Below are 23,184 nucleotides of genomic sequence, written 5' to 3'. Positions count from 1 at the left end.
TTTGTGTATAAATTGTGTCAAGCTGCGAAGGGACTGCAGATGAGAGGTAGTTTTAAGATAACTTTGGTACAATACATCATCAAGCAGTAATGGCAAATGGTACGAAGGACTGTCATCAGATCTACCTAGTGAAGTCCTGGTGGAAGTCATGGAGGTGGAAGGCACAGACAAGGCACACCAAGGGAAAGGAACCACAGACATGCAAACATTACAGGCACAACAGAGCAATTTTCACAAAACAGAACTAACCTGGGGAAAAAAGGATGACAGCATAACACAGCTGGACATTCATGAGAAGTGGGTGAATTCCTTGTCTGACAGAGTGCTCACCCAACCGAAAAAGGATGTCTCAGCCAAGGGACTGAACTTTGTAGTAACACCAGAACAGATACCAGTGGTAGATCTCATCATGGCCATGGAATCAGCCTTCAGAAACAACAATCTGACAGATACAGAGGCGGAACAACTCAGGTTGAAGATATGAGCCATCCTCTCCAGTGCTAAAGCACCACATTTGAACCTCACTCTCCAAGAAAGGAAGGCACTGATATTACTACAGAGAGACCAGAACATCACCATCTTGCCAGCTTATTGGAGGAAGTGGTGCTAATTGCAGCTGACTACCATGCCAAGGCCACCAGTCTGCACAGCAACATAGCCACCTATGAAGCACTGAGGTGAGGTGAGATCCTACCAGCAGCTATACGAGGAAGGTAATCAAATGCTTACAGCTACTGGAAAAGGACAAAGCCACTGACCGACCACTGTATTACTGCCTGTACCCCGGGGAAGCTACCCCTTGCATTTATGGACTCCCTAAGATACAAAAGGAAGGACCTACAACATTGACAAACATCTAGCCAACATCCTTGCTCCTTTGGTCGGCAACACTTCACGTTACATCAAAAACTCCCAGGATTTTGCCAACAAGGTGAGAAATATGAAACCGTGCCCAGTGGTGTGGAGTCGGAGCCCCGGCCCTTCTCTAGGACACCGTCCACCTCGGCACGCCAGAGACTCCTGAGAGACGCAGTGCGGAGACACTCCAGGAGTCACCACTGCCCTGCCAGGGAGTTTGCCTCTGAAGGGCCGGCACCACAGCCTCTCCTCCAGTCAGCCCCGCATCACCTGCATCAGCTCCTGTCGGCGCGCAGACCTCCACCTCAGCGCAGCGGTGTAAGGGCAGAGCTCCCGCTCCAGCCCCTCTCCTTCCTGCCCGGCACCCGGAGCTGCCAGTTGAGCGCACCCCCACTCCGGACTCCGACACCACTGGGTCGGCCCACCTGCCCCCCGTCCACTGTTCAGCCCCACGACACTCATCGTGGGGGACAGCATCATCCACAATGTCCACTTCTTCAACGCCACCACACAGTGTTTTCCCAGAACCACCGTCGCTGTCATCACGGACAAACTCAATGAACCGCTCCAGTCCATGCCTTCCTCCATAACCCAGATTATCGTTCACATTGGCACAAATGACACGGCTCGGTGACAATCCCAATTGACAAAAAACAATTTTAAAGACCTCTTCAGCCTCCTGGAGTCATGCGGGAAGAGGGTCTTCATTAGCGGGCCCATACCGACCCACTCTCGCAGTGCTGAGCAGTTCGTCAGACTCCTCAGCATGAACACCTGGCTCCAGCACACCTGCACATCACACAACCTGGCTTTTATTGACAATTCCAACCTTTTCTGGAATCGCCCTTCCTTTTATCGCCACGACGGACTTCATCCGAGTACACTGGGCAGCTCAGTTTTAGCAGGTAACATTCACCATGCAGTTCAATCATAGCCACGTGATTGACTACTTGAACGTCACACACACACACACACACACACACCACACCCCACCCACAGAATTACCGCACAGCACCACTCACACCATCCCAACTATCATCTACAGATCGCACAAACCCAGGACTGTTTTTAGACCACGCACAAACACTGTCATCACACCTATTCACTACAATGAGTGCACGTTCAGCACGAACATTAACGTGGTGGTGCTGAATGTGCGCTCTCTTTTAAACAAGACTTTTTTAATGAATGATGTGATTTTAGATTATAAGTTAGACTGTCTTCTTTTAACCAAGACATCGCTTGACACTGACGCACCTGTTGTTCTCACTGAGGCTTCCCCACCAAATTTTAATTTTTTATTTTCTACTAGAGGGGGTAGAAAAGGAGGCAGAACTGCGTCAATCGCAAATAACGCACTGACCTCTAATGGAGTGTCTTTTAACAGTTTTACATCATTTGAGCACCAGCCCTCCTATTCTCTACGTTACTGCATACAGACCACCCCATCGCTTTAGCTCTTTTATCAGTGAATTCTCTGAACTTTTATCAATCATTCACACCTCTTACAACAGGATTTTAAAAACTGGTGATTTTAATCTACATGTCGATGACACCTCGGATCCAATATCCAGAGAGTTTTTAAACCTTTTACATTGTCTAGATTTTGAGCAGCACGTCACACAGCCAACTCACAACAGAGGACACACCCTGGACCTGGTCATAACCCATGGCCTGTCCATTGGTGTGTCCTCTGTTGTCAACCTGGCTGTGTCTGACCACTACTGTGTGTTTTTTAACATCACCAGTTTTAACCAGCGGGAGGCCCCAGTGAGAACAGTGAGGAGGTGCTACCTAACTTCTGAAGTGGCTGCAAATTTTATTGAGATTTTACAGAGCACTCCTGCTGAAATTTTACCTGCACCCTGTGATTTTATCATTGACGATTTTAACAGCAAACTGAAGTCCACTCTCGACTCAGTAGCTCCACTTTTAACCAAAACAATAAAAAGAATACCTACACCCCCGTGGAGAAACAACGATAAAATACATAAACTGAAAAGACTTTGCAGGAGTGCCGAGAGGAGATGGAGGAAATCAAAATTAACAGTCCACCTTGAGACCTTACAGCAACAACTCAAAACCTACAATAACGCAGTTAAACAGGCAAGAATTTCTCATTTCTCACAACTTATCATAGACCACAAAAACAACCCCCGGTTCCTCTTCTCCACCTTTGATATTTTAACAAGCACAAATTTTAACATGCCATCAGATGCTCTTTGTGAGAACTTTGCAGACCACTTCAGAACAAAAATCATGGACATCAGATCCAGCCTTTTATCCCAACAAGTTTTATCTGTTAACACACCGGAATTGTTGTCCTTGCCTGAGGAAACACTGGAGAGTTTTTCCCTGGTTGATGCGAGGACGCTTGGTCGAGTTTTCTCCCAACTAAACCCAACAACCTGCCTTTTAGATCCAATTCCCACATCACCTTTAAAATCATTTTATGGATTCTTTGAGGAACAGCTGTTAAACATTATGAATTGCTCTCTTCAGGCGGGTGTCTTCCCCATCGCCTTTAAAACAGCTGTGGTGAAGCTTCTTCTGAAGAAGAGCACTTTAGACCCCAATGTTTTTAATAACTACCAACCTGTATCCAACTTACCCATCTTAAGTAAAATTCTAGAAAAACTGGTTTTTAACCAAGTCGATGACTTTTTAAACAGAAACAACATTTTAGAGAGACATCAGTCTGGTTTTAGAACGAACCACATTAGGCTACTGAGACAGCACTTTTAAAGATTTTAAACAACATCAGGTGGAACTTAGATAACAAGAAACTCACAGTCTTGGTTCTACTGGATCTAAGCGCCGCCTTTGATACAGTAGACCATCACATTTTATTAAATAGACTCAGACACCTGGTTGGCCTCTCTGGTACTGTTTTTAACTGGTTCCACTCTTATCTCACAGACCGATGTTTTTATGTAAGTATGGATACCATGAGGTCAGCTGTGGGGTTCCCCAAGGCTCAATTTTAGGTCCAATTCTCTTTAATCTTTACATGCTTCCTCTGGGGGACGTGATCAGGAGACACGCCATCAGTTTCCATAGCTATGCTAATGATACACAGCTGTACATTGCCGTGTCTCCTGATGACACAGGGCCAATAGATACCATTTTAACTGCATTTTAGATATCAAGTCATGGATGGCAGGGAATTTCCTACAGCTCAACCAGGACAAAGCAGAGGTTTTGGTTATAGGTCCTGAAGGCCAGACAGAGAAACTTTTACCAAAACTACCAGATTTTAAACCAACACAATCTGTAAAAAACCTGGACGTGATTTTTGACTCTGAGCTGACTTTTATCGCACACATCAAAAATATAACAAAAATAGGCTTTTATCATCTTAAGAACATAGCCAGAGTCTGCCCGTTTCTCTCTCAGGCCAGCACAGAGTGCTAATAAATGCTTTTATTTCTTGTCATTTAGATTACTGTAATGCCCTGCTCTCTGGTCCCAAAAAGAGTATTGCAAATCTCCAATCACTTCAAAATTCAGCGGGCCCACATTACACCTGTTTTACAGTCGCTGCTTATCTGACCTGCTTTTACCGTATCAACCCTCGCGAACCCTGAGGTCCTCCAACACCAGCCTTTTAACCATACCAAAAGCCAGATCTAAAACCCACGGTGAGGCGGCATTTAGCCACAATGCTCCACACCTGTGGAGCAGCCTGCTGGAGAGCCTCAGGTCTTCAGAGACTGTTGATATTTTTAAAAGGAGGTTAAAGACACACCTTTTTAATCAGGCTTTTAACTGACCTTTATTCTTCTATGTTTTTATCATTTGTCTTATGTTGATGCCTTTTATTTTGCTGTTTTATATTCTGTAGTATTTTATCCTAATTAATCTACTTTATCTATTATTTTATGTGTTTTTCTTCCTTTAACTGTTTAATTTATTTTAGTTATCTTATACCATGCCTTTTAGTTTTACCTGCAATGTTTCCTGTTTCCTCAGGGGGGTCCTCCACACTGAGAGTTGTGTCTGGTCTACTGCTGGGGGTACTGGTCCTGGGTCCCTCTGGCCCGGCTGGGCAGGGGGCTCCCCACCTTGGTGTGGGGGTCCGCCTGTCTGTCGGAGTCAGGGGGGGCTTGGGTGCTGGCGTCCCTGTGGTCAGAGTCTGTGACGACTCCTCCCAGTGTGGACGGCCCCAAAGGTAGTGTTTTCCCCAATCCTCAGTGCCTTGCCATGTCTCACTACTGTGTGTGCGCGTGAGTTTATGTGCGTGTGTGTGTGTGTGTGTTTGTGTGTGTGTGTGTGGGTGTGGCCGTGGGTGTGCATATGTACATGTGGAGGGTGGGAGGGATGGGTTTTCTGTTTTTCTGTTTTCCTTTATAATGTTTTTAACTGTTGTAAAGCACTTTGTGTTGCATTTTATCGTGTATGAAAAGTGCTATATATATAAAGTTTGATTTTATTTGATTTGATGAGAACCCAGAACCATCGGACTAAGAATGTGCCCACAAAGACACAAGGCAAGGATAAGGAGCAGGGAAGTACTTAGAATGTGTGATTGCTCAAACTGGGCCTTCATCAAGAACACAAATAGACACAGGCACAGAAAAGAAAGAAAAGAAAAAGACAATAAACAGAACAACATTGTCATCCTTTACATGGTGGAAGTATCTGAAAAACTAAGGAGGATTTTCAAGAAACACCACAATCCTGTGCACTTCAAGCCCAGTAACACAATGAGGCAGAAGCTTGTCCACCCTAAGGGCAAAACACCCCTACATAGGAAGAGCAATGTAGTGTATGCAGTCCAAGGTAAATGTGGGTTCAGGGAGGTTAGGGGTGGAGAGGCAGACTGTACGGCAGACACCTGGACTGCATGCTGTTCCTAACCCAGAGGCACTCTAAAGAATGCTTCCAAAGGAGGAATGGCCACAGGAGGAGCAGCAGCAGGCCAGACATGAGGGACTGCAACAGCTGTTTGTTTTATAAACCCGTCATAAAAAAAACCTAAAATATTTTCCATAAAAACTTTTTTTCAGAAGTCTGAGCCAGTAAGATTTTGCGTGTGGGTGATGCGACTGAAAATAAAGAGTACACGTCCTGTACACTTTCTCTGCCTTACATCAATCTGTCGGGTCGTTTTGTCCTACATAGAGGTAATACCACTATTTCCGACAGCAGTGAAGGCAGCATTACGACTGGCTGCGTGAGGCGTGTGTAGCCGGGCAAGGACATACTAGGCTGAAATGACATTTGTGTAAGTTAGCAAAGTAATGCTTACCAGCTTGTTACTAGCGTTAACCTATCTGTGACTACTGTACAACAGCGGACCTGGAGAACCACACCGTCTAGACTGACTTCAGCGGGTTTTCGTCTGTGAAAGGTAACATTACAGGGACGTTTGCCAAGCCGGTGCTAGCTAGCTCAAGACTAGCCGGTAGCTAGTTCAGTTAGCACCTAGCATTGACTGTCACTAGCACGAGCACTAGCCAACAGCATGTAAGATGTCAACGTTTAAGGCAAGATATCTCGAGCCACATGACCCGGCTATTTGTAGAAATACTGAATCCATGGAAACGCTACTGAATAGTGATCAGTAGCAACTTGAAGTGCAGCTGTTTCCAGTATAACCTAAATGGTGGTTGGCATAACAAAAAAGATCAGGATAATGTGATAAATAGTAGCGATAATCTTTCCTTGACAGTTTTCTTGAACTTCAGTAATGATAACACCGTGTCCTCGCTCTGTCACCAGACAATCATTCCTGATTCACACTGTTATCATTCACGAGTGTTGTCATTCCTCGAGATGGCCAGCAGTAGCTATCTTTATATCAGAGGATATTTAGTGACGTCACATATAATGTTAGTACTGCGACTATAGGTGGATTTTTATGGTGATTACGGCTGACAGTATGACTTATTTTAGCTAAATTGTTTATTTGGTTAAATGTCAAAACACACGACATGCCCTTCTCAAGTGAACAAAGTTATTTACCCGAAGGTATTGACTGAGAGTTCTTCTACTCAAGAGACTAGTACAGTTACTCTACAGTTCTTTTTCACGTTTGTACATAGCAGTTTGTAAGGATGCAGCCCTGTAACACATTTCATTTGTAGAATGTTCATGTCTGGTTAATTCAGTCCTAGCTGTGAGTCTCTGATTATAAACTTGTGGTCTGCTGCAGGTCATGTGCTTCTGGCATATTCTCTGAAAAGCTCAGTGGAAGACTCTAGTCAGGGACACATCTATCAATTCTTTCAGTGTGATTTTTCTGGACTTTTTATTTCCTATATCATTTACAATATAGTACCAATCCAGTATTCATTTTCCCCCCGAAGGCTGCAAATAAATATATTATATGAACAATGGATCAAATAACTTTGTAAAATGTGAAATGTGTTGCCCGTAGTGACAAAGCCACAGAGATTTAGCAGCAATTCTGCAGTTCCCCTCAGATCAAAGCATTTTAGCATCTTTTAACTCACTGTTTCCCTGTGACTAAATAGCCCACAACAATATTACAAGGTGTTCAGAACTAAAACAGCCCCACATCTAAAACAACATAGGTGGCTGCATTGGTTTGGGCGTGCTGATTCAGCAACCGGTGAGACATGAAATAGGGTACAGGAAAGCCAATTTGAGTCACAGAGCCATGAGTTTGAAGGGTTAACAAATTACAGAACACTGCACAACAATTTATAATATGATGTTACAAGATTCTACAGCTTTGGAAAGTTATCTTGACGATCATTTAAACCACTGTCCCAATTTGGGCTGCAAAATTATCATTATCAGTCAATCTGCAGATTATTTTCTCCATTAATCACTTTGCTCATAAAATGTCAAAAAACATTGAAAAAAAGCCCTCACAATTCCCCAGACCTGAAAGGTATTCATCATTGATTAATCAGATAATCATAGCAGTGATGGACTCAGTGATTGTTGGGTAAACAGCTGAAAGCTTGCACATATTTGATTGACCAACAAGGTGACTTGCTAGATTATGATGAATTGTGGCAAAAGCTGAATGTCTGCCAGGGCCCTGTGACACCCCTCTCTGCACAGCTGCTGTGCTAATGCAGCGGTTTCATTGAAATATATGACAACCAGATATTTTTCATGGGAGTTGGAGGAGAGCAAACCAGAGCTAAAAGGTGAATGAAGACTGGATTTACATTTACCAGGTGGAAACATGACTCCACATGGATGATATGTTGCTCTTTGTGGATGGGTAAATAGGCAACTCTTTGGTAACTCATTAGCCATGACAAATGGCTGGGGGATGAGGAACTATGCTTGATAAATTTGACTAGACTTAAATCATTAATCTGTTAGAAAAAACAGCTAATCGTGGCAGAACTTTAATATGTCAATGAACCAATGCACCTGATCATTGGCAGATAAATATTTTTAGCAGGTACATTGTTAATTTATTTCCATTTAGTAACATTTGAATAGCATTGCTTGATGTTTAACATTGCTAACCAGTGCCCTGGTGCAAACTCTGAAGTGTTTACTGTCACTAGCTCTGCCCTCCCTGTGCTCTCAGGTTTGTTGAGGTAGAGAACCTGCTGCTGTAGCTGGGAACCATCCAGAGTCATAAGGTCCTGAGGAAACCTTCTGTGTGGCTTTGCGACCTCCACTGTGCTTTTGGTGATGGTCAGTTGGTGACTGGGGTTGCCCCGGTCTCTGTCGTAAATGGCTGTGAGCAGAGGGGGCGTCGCCTTCTGGGTGGGTTGTGTCTGCAGCCATGGCAGAAGGCAACCCATCAAAAAACAGAACTGGAGAGTCAGTCAGGTAATCAGCGTGATTCAAAGATACTCTTCCATTTTCATTTGACTTGTGTGTTAAAAGGGATAGTTTGGGTTACTGGGTATGTGGTACTTAACCAGAGGCAGAGTATTGCCTACAGTACATGATGGCCGACACATCCCCAGTGAGGAGAAGCAGCAGGAGTGCTGATGTAGAAAGCTAATGGGGGCCAAAGCAAAAGCAAAACATATTTAGTAAAACATAGTACACAGTTACTCCTGCTGCTTCTCCAAACAGGGACTAAGCTGACATCCATCTACTGTAGGTTATACACTGACTTTGAATAAGTAACTCATATGACCCCACTTCAAAAACCCAAATTAGCCCTTAAAGGTTCGTCATGATACTATCACCTGTTACCAATGAACCTTTTTAGCTGTGGAATGTTCCAAACAGGTGTTTTGCACAACTTTCCCAGTCTTTTGTTGCATCACAATGTTTTTCGAAATTCACACCTGCTTCATGCTAAATCTAAAAGTCAGGTCACCATGATCAAATTCACTAAATTGTATAAATAAAGTTCATTATATTTATCATTTCAGACATGGACACAACTATATTTTTGGATTTGATTAAAGGAATAGTTATTCATTTTACGTCTGTGTGCTTAGCTCAGAGCTAGATGTGGTTATCTTATAGTAGCATAAAGACTGGAGGCAGGGGGAAATGGTTAACCTGGCTCAGTACAAATTGTTTTTTCTAAGCTGTGGTTTATACTTCCAAAACCATATTGCACACAGCATATAGACAGGTTTCTAGTTATTTTTAGGTGCATTTTTTTCTTATTTGATGGAGCTAGTCTAGCCACCCCCTGCTTCTAGTCTTTCTGCCATCTTTCTGGATCTATTGTAACTGTCTTGTATGCACAGTCATGAAACTGATGGTTGTCCTCTAATGTGACTCTCTAAAAGCTAACAATAATATCATTAGTGATAGTATTTCTCAAAGTGTCAGACTGCTATTGTAATGAAATGGCAGTATCAATGTAGTATGTGAGCAAGTGTAATTCCTATACTATTGTATGTTAATAGTCTTACCGAGTCCTTATTGCTCCTTGCTCCAGGTGGTTGACTGGCAGTGGATGCATCAGACACGCCCTCTTAGCAGTGCATCGTGGGCCCTGGCGCCCCCCAACAGCCTGAGATATCAGCATATTAAGCAGCCAGTGCTGTCCCATCCATTTCACCATGCCAGCCAGCCTCAGAGAAGAGGCGACTACAAGGGGGGCTGGGAGGAGTCACTCAGTGTGTGTGTGCTTGTGCGACAGGGTGAGTCAGACAGCCTCCACACCCTGCTGGAAATCCCTCTGTCCGCTCACAATAAACTAGGAGAGATCCTTGCTCTGGGGGCTCACAAGTCCTCTGAGTTCTCCTTCCCATTTACCACGGTGGATGGCAGCAGAGAGGATGATATCAGCTTTGACAGCTTTAAGAGAAACAGTGCTGAGGCTGTAGAGAGACAGCATGGCTGTTTCAGAAGCCTGTTTGAAGCAGAGAGGTGTCCTGCACCGTTTATTTATGGCTCTCAGTTTTATTGTTTTCATTGCCCGGCCACAGAGCTGGTACCTGACAGTAGGCTGAAATCTAGACAGGATAATGGACTTGACAACAAGCCTGTGGAGCTACCTCTGCTGCCTCCTACTGCTTTGTGTAGCCATGCTGAGAGAGCGGAGGAGGAGCATACTGACGGAGACAGTGAAGGGGAGGAGAAACTGGCCATGATCTATGAAAGACTGAGGATAGAGGTAAGAATGCTCACTGTGTCTGCTTAAGTGAATTGAAGTTGCACAAGGCCATTTTACTGCCTGTCACTGCTGAAGTGTTGAGCTAGACTAGTGAGGACTTCTAAATCTAGACATCCTGTCACATGAAATCAGTCAATCAAGTGCACATAACAGAGCTGACATGTTGTAGTTTTTAACTTCACAAGCATCATTATTTTAAAGATTTTTTTATCAATTCCAATGTCTATATCTATCTGATCATCAAATGGAATTTCATGGAGCATGTGGGTGTGTGAGCGGGCATGCATCCATGCGTGTTATATTCTTTCCTTGTGGAAAATGTAAGTTTTTGGACTAACTATTGGAGGACAAGGAGTTTTAACCATGGCTGAGGTCAGTCTCTGGAAATAACTATGAGGCTGTGAATATGGGTAATACTTATATTTTAGCTGTTGTCCACAGCTGCTTTATACGTATGAAAAGATTTAGTTTATTGAATCCTCACAGACTCTGAAGAATGAATGAGTATCAAAATACATGTGATTCATAAATGTGTTAGAAATCATTTCTAAATGTGTGATAGAATCGCAGCCTCTGGTTTGAAAATTGCTGCACCAATACATGTGACCTTTCATCGTGCTTCACCTCGTACACTTCCTCACACACATGACTGGTGGGTTTTGATTCACTCAGTGGTCTGTATTCGCTATTCTGTCATTGGCCTCTTTCCATCTGGTGTGTTTTCAGTTTTTATGCCTTTACCCTGGTGACAGCCCTGAGCGGAGGCATTGTGGTTTTGGGTTGCCTGTCACATTTTTGTGAGCGTGATATCTCAGAAACATCTTGAGGGAGATTCTTCAAATTTGGCACAAATGTTCACTGAACTGATTAACTATTAGTGGTCAAAACACACACACAAGTGATGACATTTTATATCCAAAAGGTCAAAGGTCAGTCTCACTGTGACATCATAATGTTCTGCAAAAACCCTTTTCTGACCATTATTCAATGCTATAACTCAAGAACAGAAGGGGAGATTATGACCATATTTGAAGCATTGTTGTCCATCACAAGCTCATTGGTTCTGCTCATCTTGAGCTTCAGGTGATTGTTGTTGCTCCGTGTGATGAAGCTCTGCGCTGTGTAAAAATAGTCTAATAGTTCCTTTTGCGTTGTCAGCAGAACCTGATGCTGTAGGTCAGACTGCTTTAGACTGGAGTTGTGTTTATAGCCCTGAGCTGGTAAGTCATTGTAAAGCTGTACCTCAATACCGGGGAATTCATTTTCTGTCTTTACTTTGCAGCTTCCAGGTTTGTTGGTGAAGAGTCATGATTACACCATGTACTCAAATGATGTGGAATTGATCAACGGCCTCATGAATACCACGACCAGGTGAATCAGTTTGGGTTAATACTGGTACATCATTGCAGACTGCTGTCTTGTTTCCTGTGTGACCTTACTGTCGTTGTGTGTGTAGGTGTAGAGGCCTTGTGCTGTACAGGCTCATCGTCTCCCTGTGGCGTTTCCTGTGTCTGTGTTACTATGCTGAGACTCGGCTGGAGGTGCTGAAGCTCACCAAGCACATGGAAGACAGGAGTGTTAAGGCTCGCTGGAGGTTGAGGGGCCTTCCTCTCCACACTCTGATGCTACGCTTCTATCGGAAAGACAAATCTCACCTGTACAGGTAACGCACAGAACGTCCAGACTCAAGTTGTTACTGGGTTTATTCTGAGAAAGGGAACTTTATATTCAAGTCATTACTTTCAAAGCTTTTGCTTTACTAAATATGCAGTCTATAGAATGTTTGATTTCGAGTGTGAAGTCTTTTTTCAGATCTTTAGTCACAATGATTTATAATCTAAATTAACCTGTCATGTGTTATAGATCATTTGATGCATTATCTACGTTTTACATTGGAAAGGATGGACTCATTCACTGTCATAAAGTTGAAAAGGTAAGCAGCTAACTGGGTTTTATGCCATTAAGTACGTGCTGACATTTACAAAGTGGCTAGAGTGGATTTTTTGCCATAGAGTAGGAGCTCCCAACCCTTTCTTCCGATGCACGTTGCCTTGTTGGATGCAGCTATCCTGCACTACCACCACTAGAAAAGGGCTTTCTGACACTGTGAGACAATCCAGCTGGCACTGCTTTTAAGCACACTTAGGCTTGTTGTCCTTTAAAACTGACTGAGGGAATGTTCAAGTTTTCAGCCTTGTCTTTCATTGCCATTGGTTATGGAAATGAATGTTACCACAGACACAGATGTTATCAGTTCAAGTTACTTAATATCTCATACTACCATGGGAAGAGGACTTTAATGCAACTGACGCAATATATTTTCTTTGTTTGCATTGAAAATGTCAGCCGGATGACTAGCAGGACAGCTGTCTTTGCATCATCCTGAGGTTTCTGTTTGACTGTCCTCTGTCTTGCAGATTATGCCGGCGCGGCCCCCTGTCCTGCCCAGAGTAACTTCTCTCGTGGCAGGGGCTTTGGTGGCACTGGGGGTGCAAGAGCAGCGACCCGCCCTCAACCTGCTGCCCCTCCTCCTGTCTTCGCTTCGACAGAGCAAAAACTGACCCCAGGACAATGATTAGAGGAATAACGGCCAGTGGAATCAACAGTGTGTCCAAGGTCCCTGTGATTCTGCAAAGTTTCATCCATTATCAACATAGGAATGCACTGAAATGAGTTTGGCTCTCTATCCTAACATCTCATAATGTTGCCCCTGAATTAAATACAAAGTCAAGACTTTCCACTGCTTTTCCTTTTTCTAATTTTAGTGTAGTTTTTATTTGAAATAATGAAAGTGGTTAATGTCAACACACAACTGTGTTGTTCTGGTCCAGCAGGCATCCCATGTCAGTCAGCCGCCAGCTGTTGGAATAACATACAGCTTGTTTTGTTTGTTTGTTTGTATTTTATTTTTCAAATTTTAAAACAAATTACTAAGGAAAGACCCGTCATTTAAAACTCAAGCTTTACTATTCTTAATCTGAACACAAATATGAAACTGATCAACAGTGCGGATGTTGACTGCCATCACTTAATGACAGACATCTCAAAGATGTAGGTCTTCAACACACGCGTCAAATCATGTCATGCAGTGCTAACGTCTGGTGCAGCAACACGTCAGGTGGTGCTGCTACATGAAGCTTGCTGCCAAACGAGCAACTACCAATTCATGAATCCATCTGAAGGGACTAGTTCATTATACTTTTATTTGCTTTCTGTTGTTAGGTGAGATGATGGGTGCGAATATTATGTCTGTGTGTTGAGGGAAAATTCTGCATTTTACAGTTTTATTGTCATTGTATGGGTCAAGCTAACTTTGCACTCAGCATTTTTGTTGAAGAGGTTTGAGATGCATGAAATCTGTCAAAAAAACAAAACAAAACACATATTTGGAGTGAGAGCCTCCTAAATCTTTCCAAATAAACTTGAATTTGACATAAATCAGATCAAACTTTTCATCATCAGTCAAAAGTTTGTTTCTACACCAGAAACCCCGAAATTCGCTGCTGCTGTGGGTAACTGAGCAGTACCTGCTAACTACCCAGCTAACTGCAAACTAGCTGCCTTTTCATTTGTACTCGGTGCTCCATGTAGACTGGAGTTGCACCAATGACCCTCTAAGACTGGTGCTTCAGTCAAGACATGGTTAGCTTCGCTTTGTGTACAGTGTAAGCAGGGGAAACGTTTAGCCTGGCTCTGTTCAAAGTCAAAAGGTTAAAAAGAAACACCTACCGAAACCTCTAAAGCTCAGTCATTAACATGCTGTATCTTTTTGTTCATAGTTTGTTTAGTCTTTATGCAAACAGGAACATAAAACAGACCACTGAAATCCAACATGTTGATCAGTGAGATTTAGGTGTTGTAGATGAACCTTTGAACAGAGCCATGCTAGCTGCTTTCCCCTGCTTCCAGTGTTTATGCTAAGCTCGGCTAACCATCTCCTGACTCCAGTTCACACAGACATGAGATTGATCTCCATCTTTTCATCTTACTGTCAGAAAGTAACAAAGCGTTTCCCAACATGCTGAATTATTCCTGGAAATATTCCACCTCAGTATTGCAGTGGCTGCTTGTGGATCAGAGGTTTCCAGCCTGAGCCTGGTCCCATGGGAGCTGGAGTGTCTGTTACCACAGCAGACTGTTTGCAAGATCATCATGTCATAATTTGTGTTGCTGAACAAAGAACGCATCACAAAGTACATTTTCCCAAAAGCCAAATTCTCATAAATAAAGCCTTATTTCTCAGCATCAGGCAGTATATTGAAAATCAACTGTTTTCATGAAACTTCATATGCCTGTTTGAGGTGGAATGAGAGAGAAACTTGCCAAAGTTTGACCCCAGAGGCTTTTGGTCATTAGCGGTGGATTCTTCCTGCCTGGCCCTCTCCATGTCGTAGCCCCTGCATATGTGGAATATTGAACAGTTAAATGAAGGAAGACACACAGGCTGATGTGACCTGGGCCTCTCAGCTGCTGCTGTTGATCTGCAGGGCCTGTTTGTGTAAACCATTGCTGTTTTTACAGGTAATGTGCATGATGGCAGTGTTGGCAGCGCTGTGTCTTGGCTCTACCTCTGGCTCAGTTCATTTCACTAAATACACTCGCCCTCTGAGGATTTGGCCTCTCTGCGAGTGACTGTTTCAGAGAGATGTCAGGCTTAGGCGGAGGGGGTTTCAAACACTGTTCCGGGGTTAGTATGCTTTAAACGAAGAGCAAGTCAGATGGTCAAACACTGCAAGCAACAGTCAATAAAACACTGGATGTCCAATACAGCTCGACAACCAGACCAATAAGATCGAAAACCCCAGCTTTGTAATCTGTGGTCAGTTAATGTGCTAAAGAATGTTCCCACCAGTCGAATCAGATGAACAGTATGTAAAATCGGGATGTTGATTTCATGTTGACTTTATTACTCAAAGAACAACAGGAATAAATGGAACGTGGTGCCTGGAGAGGAGCTGTTGGGTTATTGTTAGTTACCTTTAGATAAAGGCAGAGAACACGCAGTTACTAGTTGATGTTGAACGGCATCACACTGAGAAAAAAGTGAAACAAGTTCTCTAATAGTTCACTGCAAGTGCCACTTATCCATCCTCACTTTGTTAGTTTTAGTGAAATTGAATACTTGTTAGTTGAAATCAGTAGCAAGGAAGCTGTAGTTTAGTAACACTGCTAAAGATACAAAAATACCAACAAATCCCATGTGCAGACCAAAATTGAACGTGTTAGTGAGTGTTCAGTTCCTTGGTTCCTCCTGATGATGTAACGTTAATGCTTTAGAAACACCTAACAAATAAAAAGCCTCAGTAATTAACTTCCGAAATCCGCTGGCCAAAAGTGCATTTGTTGGGGACTATTTTCAGCATCGGATTAATCCACACGAGTGTTTGGGCCAGCAGGACAGAATATGGGATCAAGACAGAAATAAGCGTGTTCATGTAATGGAGCATGTCAGCCAGTGCAAGAGTGCGGCTCATTGATGTGTTTTTAATAGTTTTTGGACGTCATTGGAGCTTTATGGCACAGAGAAAAGATGCATGAGCCTTTGATACACACACAGTGCTTGTTAGCTACATCCATTGTGGCTTTGGCTCTTCATGTGGGATTCATTGACAAAAAGAAAATCTGGAGCTTTGCCAGACTTATTGTTTAACCAGCCACTGTTTTACCAACAGAAGCACTATGTCGACCTTTCACACACTGCTAGTTTGTGCTGAGAAGTTACATGATTATTATCATGTAATACATCTGTCAATAAGTTAGACTCTAGTTTTTTCGGTCTTTGTGGTAATTTACTAGAAAAAAAAAACTGTTGTAAAAACAATTCATGTACAGATCACAGCAGAGTATCCAACCCAAACCGTAACAATACAGTGAGTCCTCAAGAATACAGCAAATCCTTGGTTACATGTTGGTGTCAATAATCTGGATCAGCATGTTGGCGATGGAGCATAATTTGTGTGACGTCCTATGCTCCCAAGCTTGTCCTAAAAAATTTGGGAAAATTCAGGTGGTACGAGCCAGCTGTCACTCTTCAGTTTCACACTAAATTTTGGGGTACATGTGTAAGTGGCAGCCTGACAGGTTAGATGCCATGTCATAAATCAATCAATAGAAGGACAGCAACAAAGAAACGTCCATGTTCAAGCCTCGCAGATTCTTCGTAGACACTACACAAGAAATCCATCAGTCAGCCCTCCTCCAGTTGACAGTCAGAGCAGTAAATGGAAACCAGAGTTGCTCTGCTTTGTGAAATACTTTTTAAAAAAAGCCCAAAACATTATTGTATCTCCAACAAAACTTAACTCTGGCTGCTCAGCTATGTGGGAAATGAATGATTGCTGACTGAGTTACTCAACAATGTGTTGAATACCTCCAACTGTCCCTTGGAAAAGTCCTGACCTGTATAAAATATGTCATTAATGCTAAACACAAAGGTCGCAGTTTCTATTGAACATTGAATTTGATTGTGAAGTTGGACCTAAATCTTAGCTGTACATATTCAGGCTGTGTGCTCAAGCGTAAGCTGTGACTTCACTGTAACGTTTGACATGGCTCCATAATATTTAGTGCTTCTTAAAACCGAGCAATAAAGCATGTTGTAACAGTAGCTGTGGTCCATGTGGGGATGAACATTGTCTGGTGTGTATTTATCAGTCATTTCTGCATAGAAACATGACTTGTCAGGTTCCGTGTTGCTTCATTTCCACACGTACTGCTGCAGTAACTCTGTGTGAATCCTGGTTGTGTGAATAAAATAAACTTCTGCTTTAACAATCATCGGTGTTTGCGTGAATCCCTGACTGATGGTGAAGGAATGTCAGTCGGTGTGTGTCCACTTTGGTCCAGAGAAGGATAACAGAACAGCTACAGTCAGGACTGACTGCTGCTATTCATGGTCCCAGGGGATGAACTGTGATGTGTTGGTGGCTCTCAAACCTTTCCTCTGCCACAACTTTTCAACCCAACAGATATTAAAATCTAATGCCCAGATTTGCCCCCCAGAGGATGCACCTTTTCTTTTCTTTTCTTTTTTTTTTTGGGGGGGGGGGGGGCACATGTTTCGCTCAAAGTGTCAGCTTTGTATACTGCATGTCTGACAAGATAACCAACAGAAGTCTAAAAATGTTGCAGGCGGATAAACCAAACAAAACTGTATGATGTTCATTCAGTGTCAGCCTTTTATATTAAGTGCAATGCACACTGGAGATTTTAAGGGCCATTAGCAGAGTTTTAGACTTCAGTTTAGCACTGACATCACAGATATATCAGATACTGAAAAATACTGAGTAAGTGGTTCTATTAAATCATTGCTTTCATCACTAACAGAATAGGCTTGGTTTTTGTAAAGTCTTCTGTGTGCTTGACAACAAACAAGTGGAAATCTTCCAAAGTGACCATGTTTTCAGTGTGAAATTCCTTTTGTGTGCTCAGGACCCAATAACGCATGTTGTGTAAATTTGGTACAAACATTCAGAGGGTGAATGACTCCCCTGACTTTTCCTCTAGTGCCATCATCAGGTCAAAACTTCCAATAGTTTGACCTGCAAAACTAACAGTTCCACCAGCCTCAGCTGTGCTGTTAGTGCTACTTAACAAATATTAGCATTCTTAAGTGCTAAACTAAGATGAACACAGAATGTTAAACATCAGCATGTTGACATTTTCACTGTGGGAATGTTAGCATCCTGACATTTAGAAAGGTACGGCCTCACAGAGCTGCTGCATGGCTGTACATACCTTTCTCCTCTTGTGAAAGATTTATCCGTGTAACCCCTTTCGTGGTCCCACCCTGTTATTGGAAACACTGTCTGAAGTGTGACTCTAAACCTGAGATTTGCTGTAAATGAAGGAGTTGAGAAACATTGTTCAGTTAATTTATTTCAGTGATGTTAACAATCACACAGTAACCATTCACAGTTTGACAAACCTCTACTGACTGCAGCTGTGCTTCGGACAAACATCACACACCACCGCCTCATCAGGCTTTGGCAGGTTATGAACACATGGTTAGACCACATCACTGGAGTATTCTGTTAAATAGACACCAGTGTCAATAATGGAGATAATGCCCTAAAATACAAACATCTGTGTGTTGTTGTGATCTCTAAAGTCAAGATGCTAAGAAAAAAAAATCTGATGCCATGACAAGCAAAACTGGCTACCTGGTTGACACTGACGAAGGTCTATGGTATGACATCACCGCCTACTTACTATGTACAATTTGCACTCATTGACAGTTTTGCCTGATACAGATATATAATGCAACTACATCTGCAACATAGGATCGCTCAGTAAGATGGATTATCAGGACTACTGTTAGGAGATGTTTGAGGACAAAGTCATGATATTCAGAGGAAAAGTCGTCTTGAAATGAGAATAAAGTCATTCTTTTACAAGAAAAACAAGTTTTGACACTGATTTTTTGCAGTGTTATTGTTTGCTGCCATGCACAATCAGTATTTTTCTCAGAATATTTTGACTTTATTCCTGAAATATTGACACTTTTTCTTGTCGTGTTTCACAGTTATCTTATGATAAACTTTATTCTCATAAAATTTTTTTACTTGCAACATTATGACTTTGTTCCCATAATACTCCAACTGTTTTCTTGCAGTATAACTTTATTCTGATAGTGCAACTATTTCTTGTAACATTTATTCTCATAATACTTTTGTTTTTTCTTTAAATCATTTCAACTTTTTCTTAAACATTACAACTGAATTGTCTATTCTTTATTTCCTTAGCGGTTCTTATTCTTGGTTGTATCTCAAGCTATGATGCTCAGACGGTTTCAGACCTAGACAGGAGTGGAGTTCTTAATCCAGATCTTCTTGTCCTGAGGCCCAGTCCAGACCAGCTGTCATGTTTTATATTCAATTTTTAGCACTCGGACACTGCAGAGGTGTCTGCAGAGAGCAGAGGGAATGTTTAAGCATGAGGTGACTTAAATAGCTCACAGTTACTGAATTCATGTGCCAAGGAGGGTCCACAGTCTGCAGGTTTTTCCATTCTAACCCAAGTGCAGCAGGGGGCGTCACACTCTGATGAGAAGGAATCCTGCAGTGAAGTCAGTAGCTGTCGTCCTTTCAGGCTGCGTTTACAGTGGGATGTTAAAAACCTACATGAAACAGAGTTCCGTGCTGCAGGTCGTGTGGACAGATCCTGCTCTGGACCTGAGCTCGCTCTCTGTGGCACAGGGCCATGGATGATTAGGAGTCCTCTACAGAGAAAGCTCTGTGTGTGTTGGGGAACCTCTGGGCATCGTAGTCCGGATCGTCCTTCACTCGCTCCTTGATGTCACTCTTAACCTAGCCGGAGGAGAGACAGCAGGTTATAGACAGAACGACCTTATTAATATTAGCTGAGGAAAATCTTGATTCCAGGTGCCCCTTCTTCACATGTGGATAACGAAATAAGCTTTTTATTTGACTGATGACATCTGGATTTTTCAGTTACTTTAAATCTGATTTCAAATTTATGTGGACCTGACATCACTAACAAATCCTTCAATTCAAACGCGCAAACATTTAGACATGTTTACTTTTGACCATGTGTTTGAAGGTTAAAGGTTACACTTTACATGAAGCAATATTCAAATACAAATCACCACTTCTGTCCTTACAGGTACCAACACAGGAATGTTGGTATAACTGTAGTTTTTACCATGGGACCAGAAAACAGTTCATCATGACGTGTGTGTTTTGACATTTAGATACTAAAATACATGAAATGTTGCTATGTTAACATTGCATATGTAGATTTATTCAGTGACTTAAAAGTGCACTTCAGTGATTCAGCACTTCTATAAAGTTTGGGGATTCGCATGAGAAAACTTGAAAAAAGAATTATCAAAATCTGTACAGCAGAGGCAAAACAACCTCAAATTAAAAGCGTGTGTGTGTGTGTGTGTGTGTGTGTGTGTGTGTGTGTGTGTGTGTGTTGTGGGGGGGTTTAGATTTAAGCTCTACTTGTACAATGGAAAAAGTATAACTGGTGCATAATTCTCAAGTTTCTGAAACAAAGCACAAAGAAACGAATGTGTGCATATCTGTGAGTTTCACTGATAGCATGAACTAAAAAGCATTTAAGGTAATCGTGACATCACGATGACACCGTGTTAACTGTGTGTAATACAGTTACAACAGCAGTATAATCAATACAGCTGACATCAACTAAAATCATGAAAACAGACAGAATTGAGTTATTATGCTACATGAACCTTCCAGCACTGATATTAGAATTTACATTGTCAGTAAGTAAGAGAAGGAGGCGTAAACAAACCTGTAATTCCAAAGTAAAGGTCTCTGAACAGAACATAAACACAATATGTTGAGATACATTTGATATGATACATGATGAAAACTGGTCAGGTTTTTTATAAGAATCCAGTTAAGAGACTCCGCTGCTGATCATGGGTTCTACTCTCCACTCATGCTGTCTTTATTTCAAAATAATCGAATACTGTTATCAGCATCCCTTCATCCAAGACCATCAATCACTCCTCAACCTGTTTGAAGCTGGATGAAATCCAAGAGGATGATTCAGGCTGACAAACATCCTGTTATCCTGGGTTAGTTTAGTGACTGACTGACCTGTTTGGTGTACGCTTCCTGCAGTGCTGGCCTCTCCAGCTCCACCTGCAGGCTGTTTGGGGTGGTGACAGGCAGGACTCCTGCAGCACGAGCAGCTCGACTCACTGCGTCTGACAGGGACAGGTGTGGTCCTTCACACTGGCTTGTCTAAGGATGGAAACACTACTGTTACTTTCCTCTGTATGACAACAGCCATTCTCACAGGCACATTTTGACATTTCAGGAAACATGTATAGAGACAGAGACAGGTCTAGGATGTGTTTAGCCTGGCCCAGCACAAAGACTGGAGGCAGGGAGAAACAACTTGAATCTTCTTGGCTAGAATGCTTTTGTCATATTTTTTCTCTTTAGAGCTAGAACAGCTCAAACCTGAGGACAGACTTCTGACATTATCAGGCTGCTTTTCACCCACAGTCTTGTGTTCAGTGAGACTAAATCAGCAATAAATACTCCTGAGCTGCACTGCTCACCTTCCTCCTCTTGGCAGGCATCCCATGCAGGTAGGCGTCAGACAGTGGCGGCTGGGCTTTGATCTTCCTCTGAGACAGCATGTCATGTCTGATGATAGGAACCCATTCCTGGGAAAGGACATTATGACACGGTCAAAACCCAATGAACCGAGGGTCACTTTGCTCATTCACACACAACTGATCTGCAATATGGTCCTTTTGGCTCCTATCACTTTAAGGACTTTTATGACTGAATGATACCCCACGTCTCAATGAGATTACCTATTCAAACAGAGTCAATCAAGGCATGTTTGCTTGGATGACACTTTTCATTCATGTCTTTGTGCATCTTTGTGTAAGATATAAGGAGAATTTAAGACAAGGTGTAAAAGATTTTGTTTGCTCCAAACACAAAGAAGCCTCTATCCTGCAAACAGAATTCAAACCAATTTCAGACCCAGTTTTCCAGCCTGTTGAGTAAGATGTTGTGATTGAATGTATCCAAATGCAGAACTAAGATCCACTGAGCCTATGTCTGAAACATTACCACTGTAAATCACAATCTGGCCATGGCACTGTGTTGTTTTTGTTTATTTTGATTTCTCTGAATGTTGAGACCCTGCTAACATTCCCACACCCTCAGCACTGGTCTATGCTGGACCAGGTCACAGGTCTGATATTCACAGGTTTCATGAGATCAACAGGTTAGTTTCAGTTCTGAACTTTGTGAATAGTGATTTGCAAATGTTGACCTGCAGGAACAGAGGGAACGAGCAGCTAGCTTGACGGCCAGGCATTAGCTCTGTGTTTCCATAGAATTGTGGGAAAACCTAATTCCTTACAGGTGGAACAGCCGCTGCCCATTGCTCCACCTCAGGGGCCTCCTCCTCGCGTCTTGTTGGGGCTCCAGCAGGACGCTGAGTGTCCCCTGACGAGGCAGTGTTGTCCCTTTCTCCACGGTCACCTGATGAAGCCATGGCCTCCTCTGCTGTGGTGGCTGGAGCTGGAGACAAAGTCTCCTCCATCTGTTGGAGAGGTTGAGTGATTACATGAGTTACTCATTCCTGTTACACTCATTAACATTTGGATAACCATGCTGACTCAAGCAAACATGCAGCACAGCATGTGGTCAGAGTTGGTGAATTTAACAGAGAAAAACTCAGAGGGTGCAATGTTTGCCTGTGTGTTTGGCTAATGTGATAATCCAATATTTTTCATTATATAGGGTGAAAAATACAGTTTTTTTTCACTCTTATTGTTTTGATTTGAGGAAACTTTCTGCACCTGAAAATATCCTCACATTCTTCTTTGTGTCCTAAGTGAAAATATATTTGGATAAGGGTATTTTAACTTCCAACTTGTATAGCTGAAAAGCTGCCATCTGACTGCTCTCACTCCAGTGCAAATAGACACTGTCTTTTTAAAGAGGCCATATTGGATTTTTTGGTTTTCCCTTCCCTTCACTGTGTTCTAAACCCTTTTTGAGCTTGTAAAACATCTCCAAAGTTACAAAGCCTAAAGTCCTTGCAAAGGGTGTTATGATCTCTGGAAGACACTGCCTGAAACACCTTGTCAGTAATCCAGCCTTTTCATCCATTACTTGTCTATGTCTTTATGTAACACAGCACCACCTTTAGCTCGGTGGCCATCCTCCGCCTCGCTGACAGGCCCTCCCACCTCGCTGTCTGCCCTTGTTATGCGTGTGTTGCATTAACCAAAACAAGTCTTCATCTACCCCCACCATCTGAGGACAGAT

At 42.5% G+C, this 23,184-nt stretch overlaps 2 protein-coding genes across 5 annotated transcripts in view; one reads left to right on the top strand and one right to left on the bottom strand.

Moving 5' to 3' along the window:
• The first annotated feature begins 6,016 nt into the window (after window positions 1–6,016).
• Window positions 6,017–17,164, top strand: c17h6orf136 (chromosome 17 C6orf136 homolog). The gene is made up of 7 exons (XM_076754694.1): window positions 6,017–6,211; window positions 8,381–8,628; window positions 9,707–10,387; window positions 11,670–11,758; window positions 11,844–12,050; window positions 12,251–12,320; window positions 12,805–17,164. Exons 2-7 carry the CDS (start codon window positions 8,530–8,532, stop codon window positions 12,946–12,948), a joined length of 1,290 nt encoding a protein of 429 aa, XP_076610809.1. The 5' UTR covers window positions 6,017–6,211; window positions 8,381–8,529; the 3' UTR covers window positions 12,949–17,164.
• A 1,083-nt stretch (window positions 17,165–18,247) lies between these two features.
• The window catches only part of LOC143335131 (large proline-rich protein BAG6-like), a 28,531-nt gene continuing 23,594 nt past the window's right edge, over window positions 18,248–23,184 (bottom strand). For all 4 annotated transcript variants that reach the window (XM_076754313.1, XM_076754315.1, XM_076754314.1 and 1 more), the window contains 4 exons: window positions 22,271–22,453; window positions 21,450–21,557; window positions 20,980–21,126; window positions 18,248–19,695 (listed from right to left, as the gene is read on the bottom strand). In XM_076754313.1, coding sequence (XP_076610428.1) covers window positions 19,597–19,695; window positions 20,980–21,126; window positions 21,450–21,557; window positions 22,271–22,453 — 537 coding nt within the window. In that variant the 3' untranslated portion in view covers window positions 18,248–19,596. The remainder of the gene's footprint in view (window positions 19,696–20,979; window positions 21,127–21,449; window positions 21,558–22,270; window positions 22,454–23,184) is intronic.

The sequence above is a fragment of the Chaetodon auriga genome, chromosome 17 (genome assembly GCF_051107435.1).
Source record: "Chaetodon auriga isolate fChaAug3 chromosome 17, fChaAug3.hap1, whole genome shotgun sequence".
NCBI lineage: Eukaryota > Metazoa > Chordata > Actinopteri > Chaetodontiformes > Chaetodontidae > Chaetodon > Chaetodon auriga.
The sequence above is the reverse complement of the archived record's forward strand: the minus strand, read 5'-3'. Positions and strand labels throughout refer to the sequence as shown.

Bases quoted from the DNA above. Each gene is read 5' to 3' on its own strand.
- c17h6orf136 (XM_076754694.1), top strand. From the start codon at position 8,530: ATGGCTGTGAGCAGAGGGGGCGTCGCCTTCTGGGTGGGTTGTGTCTGC. The intron at 8,629-9,706 runs GTAATCAGCGTG...TCCTTGCTCCAG, and splicing joins AGAACTGGAGAGTCAGTCAG to GTGGTTGACTGGCAGTGGAT. The intron at 12,321-12,804 runs GTAAGCAGCTAA...TCTGTCTTGCAG, and splicing joins ACTGTCATAAAGTTGAAAAG to ATTATGCCGGCGCGGCCCCC.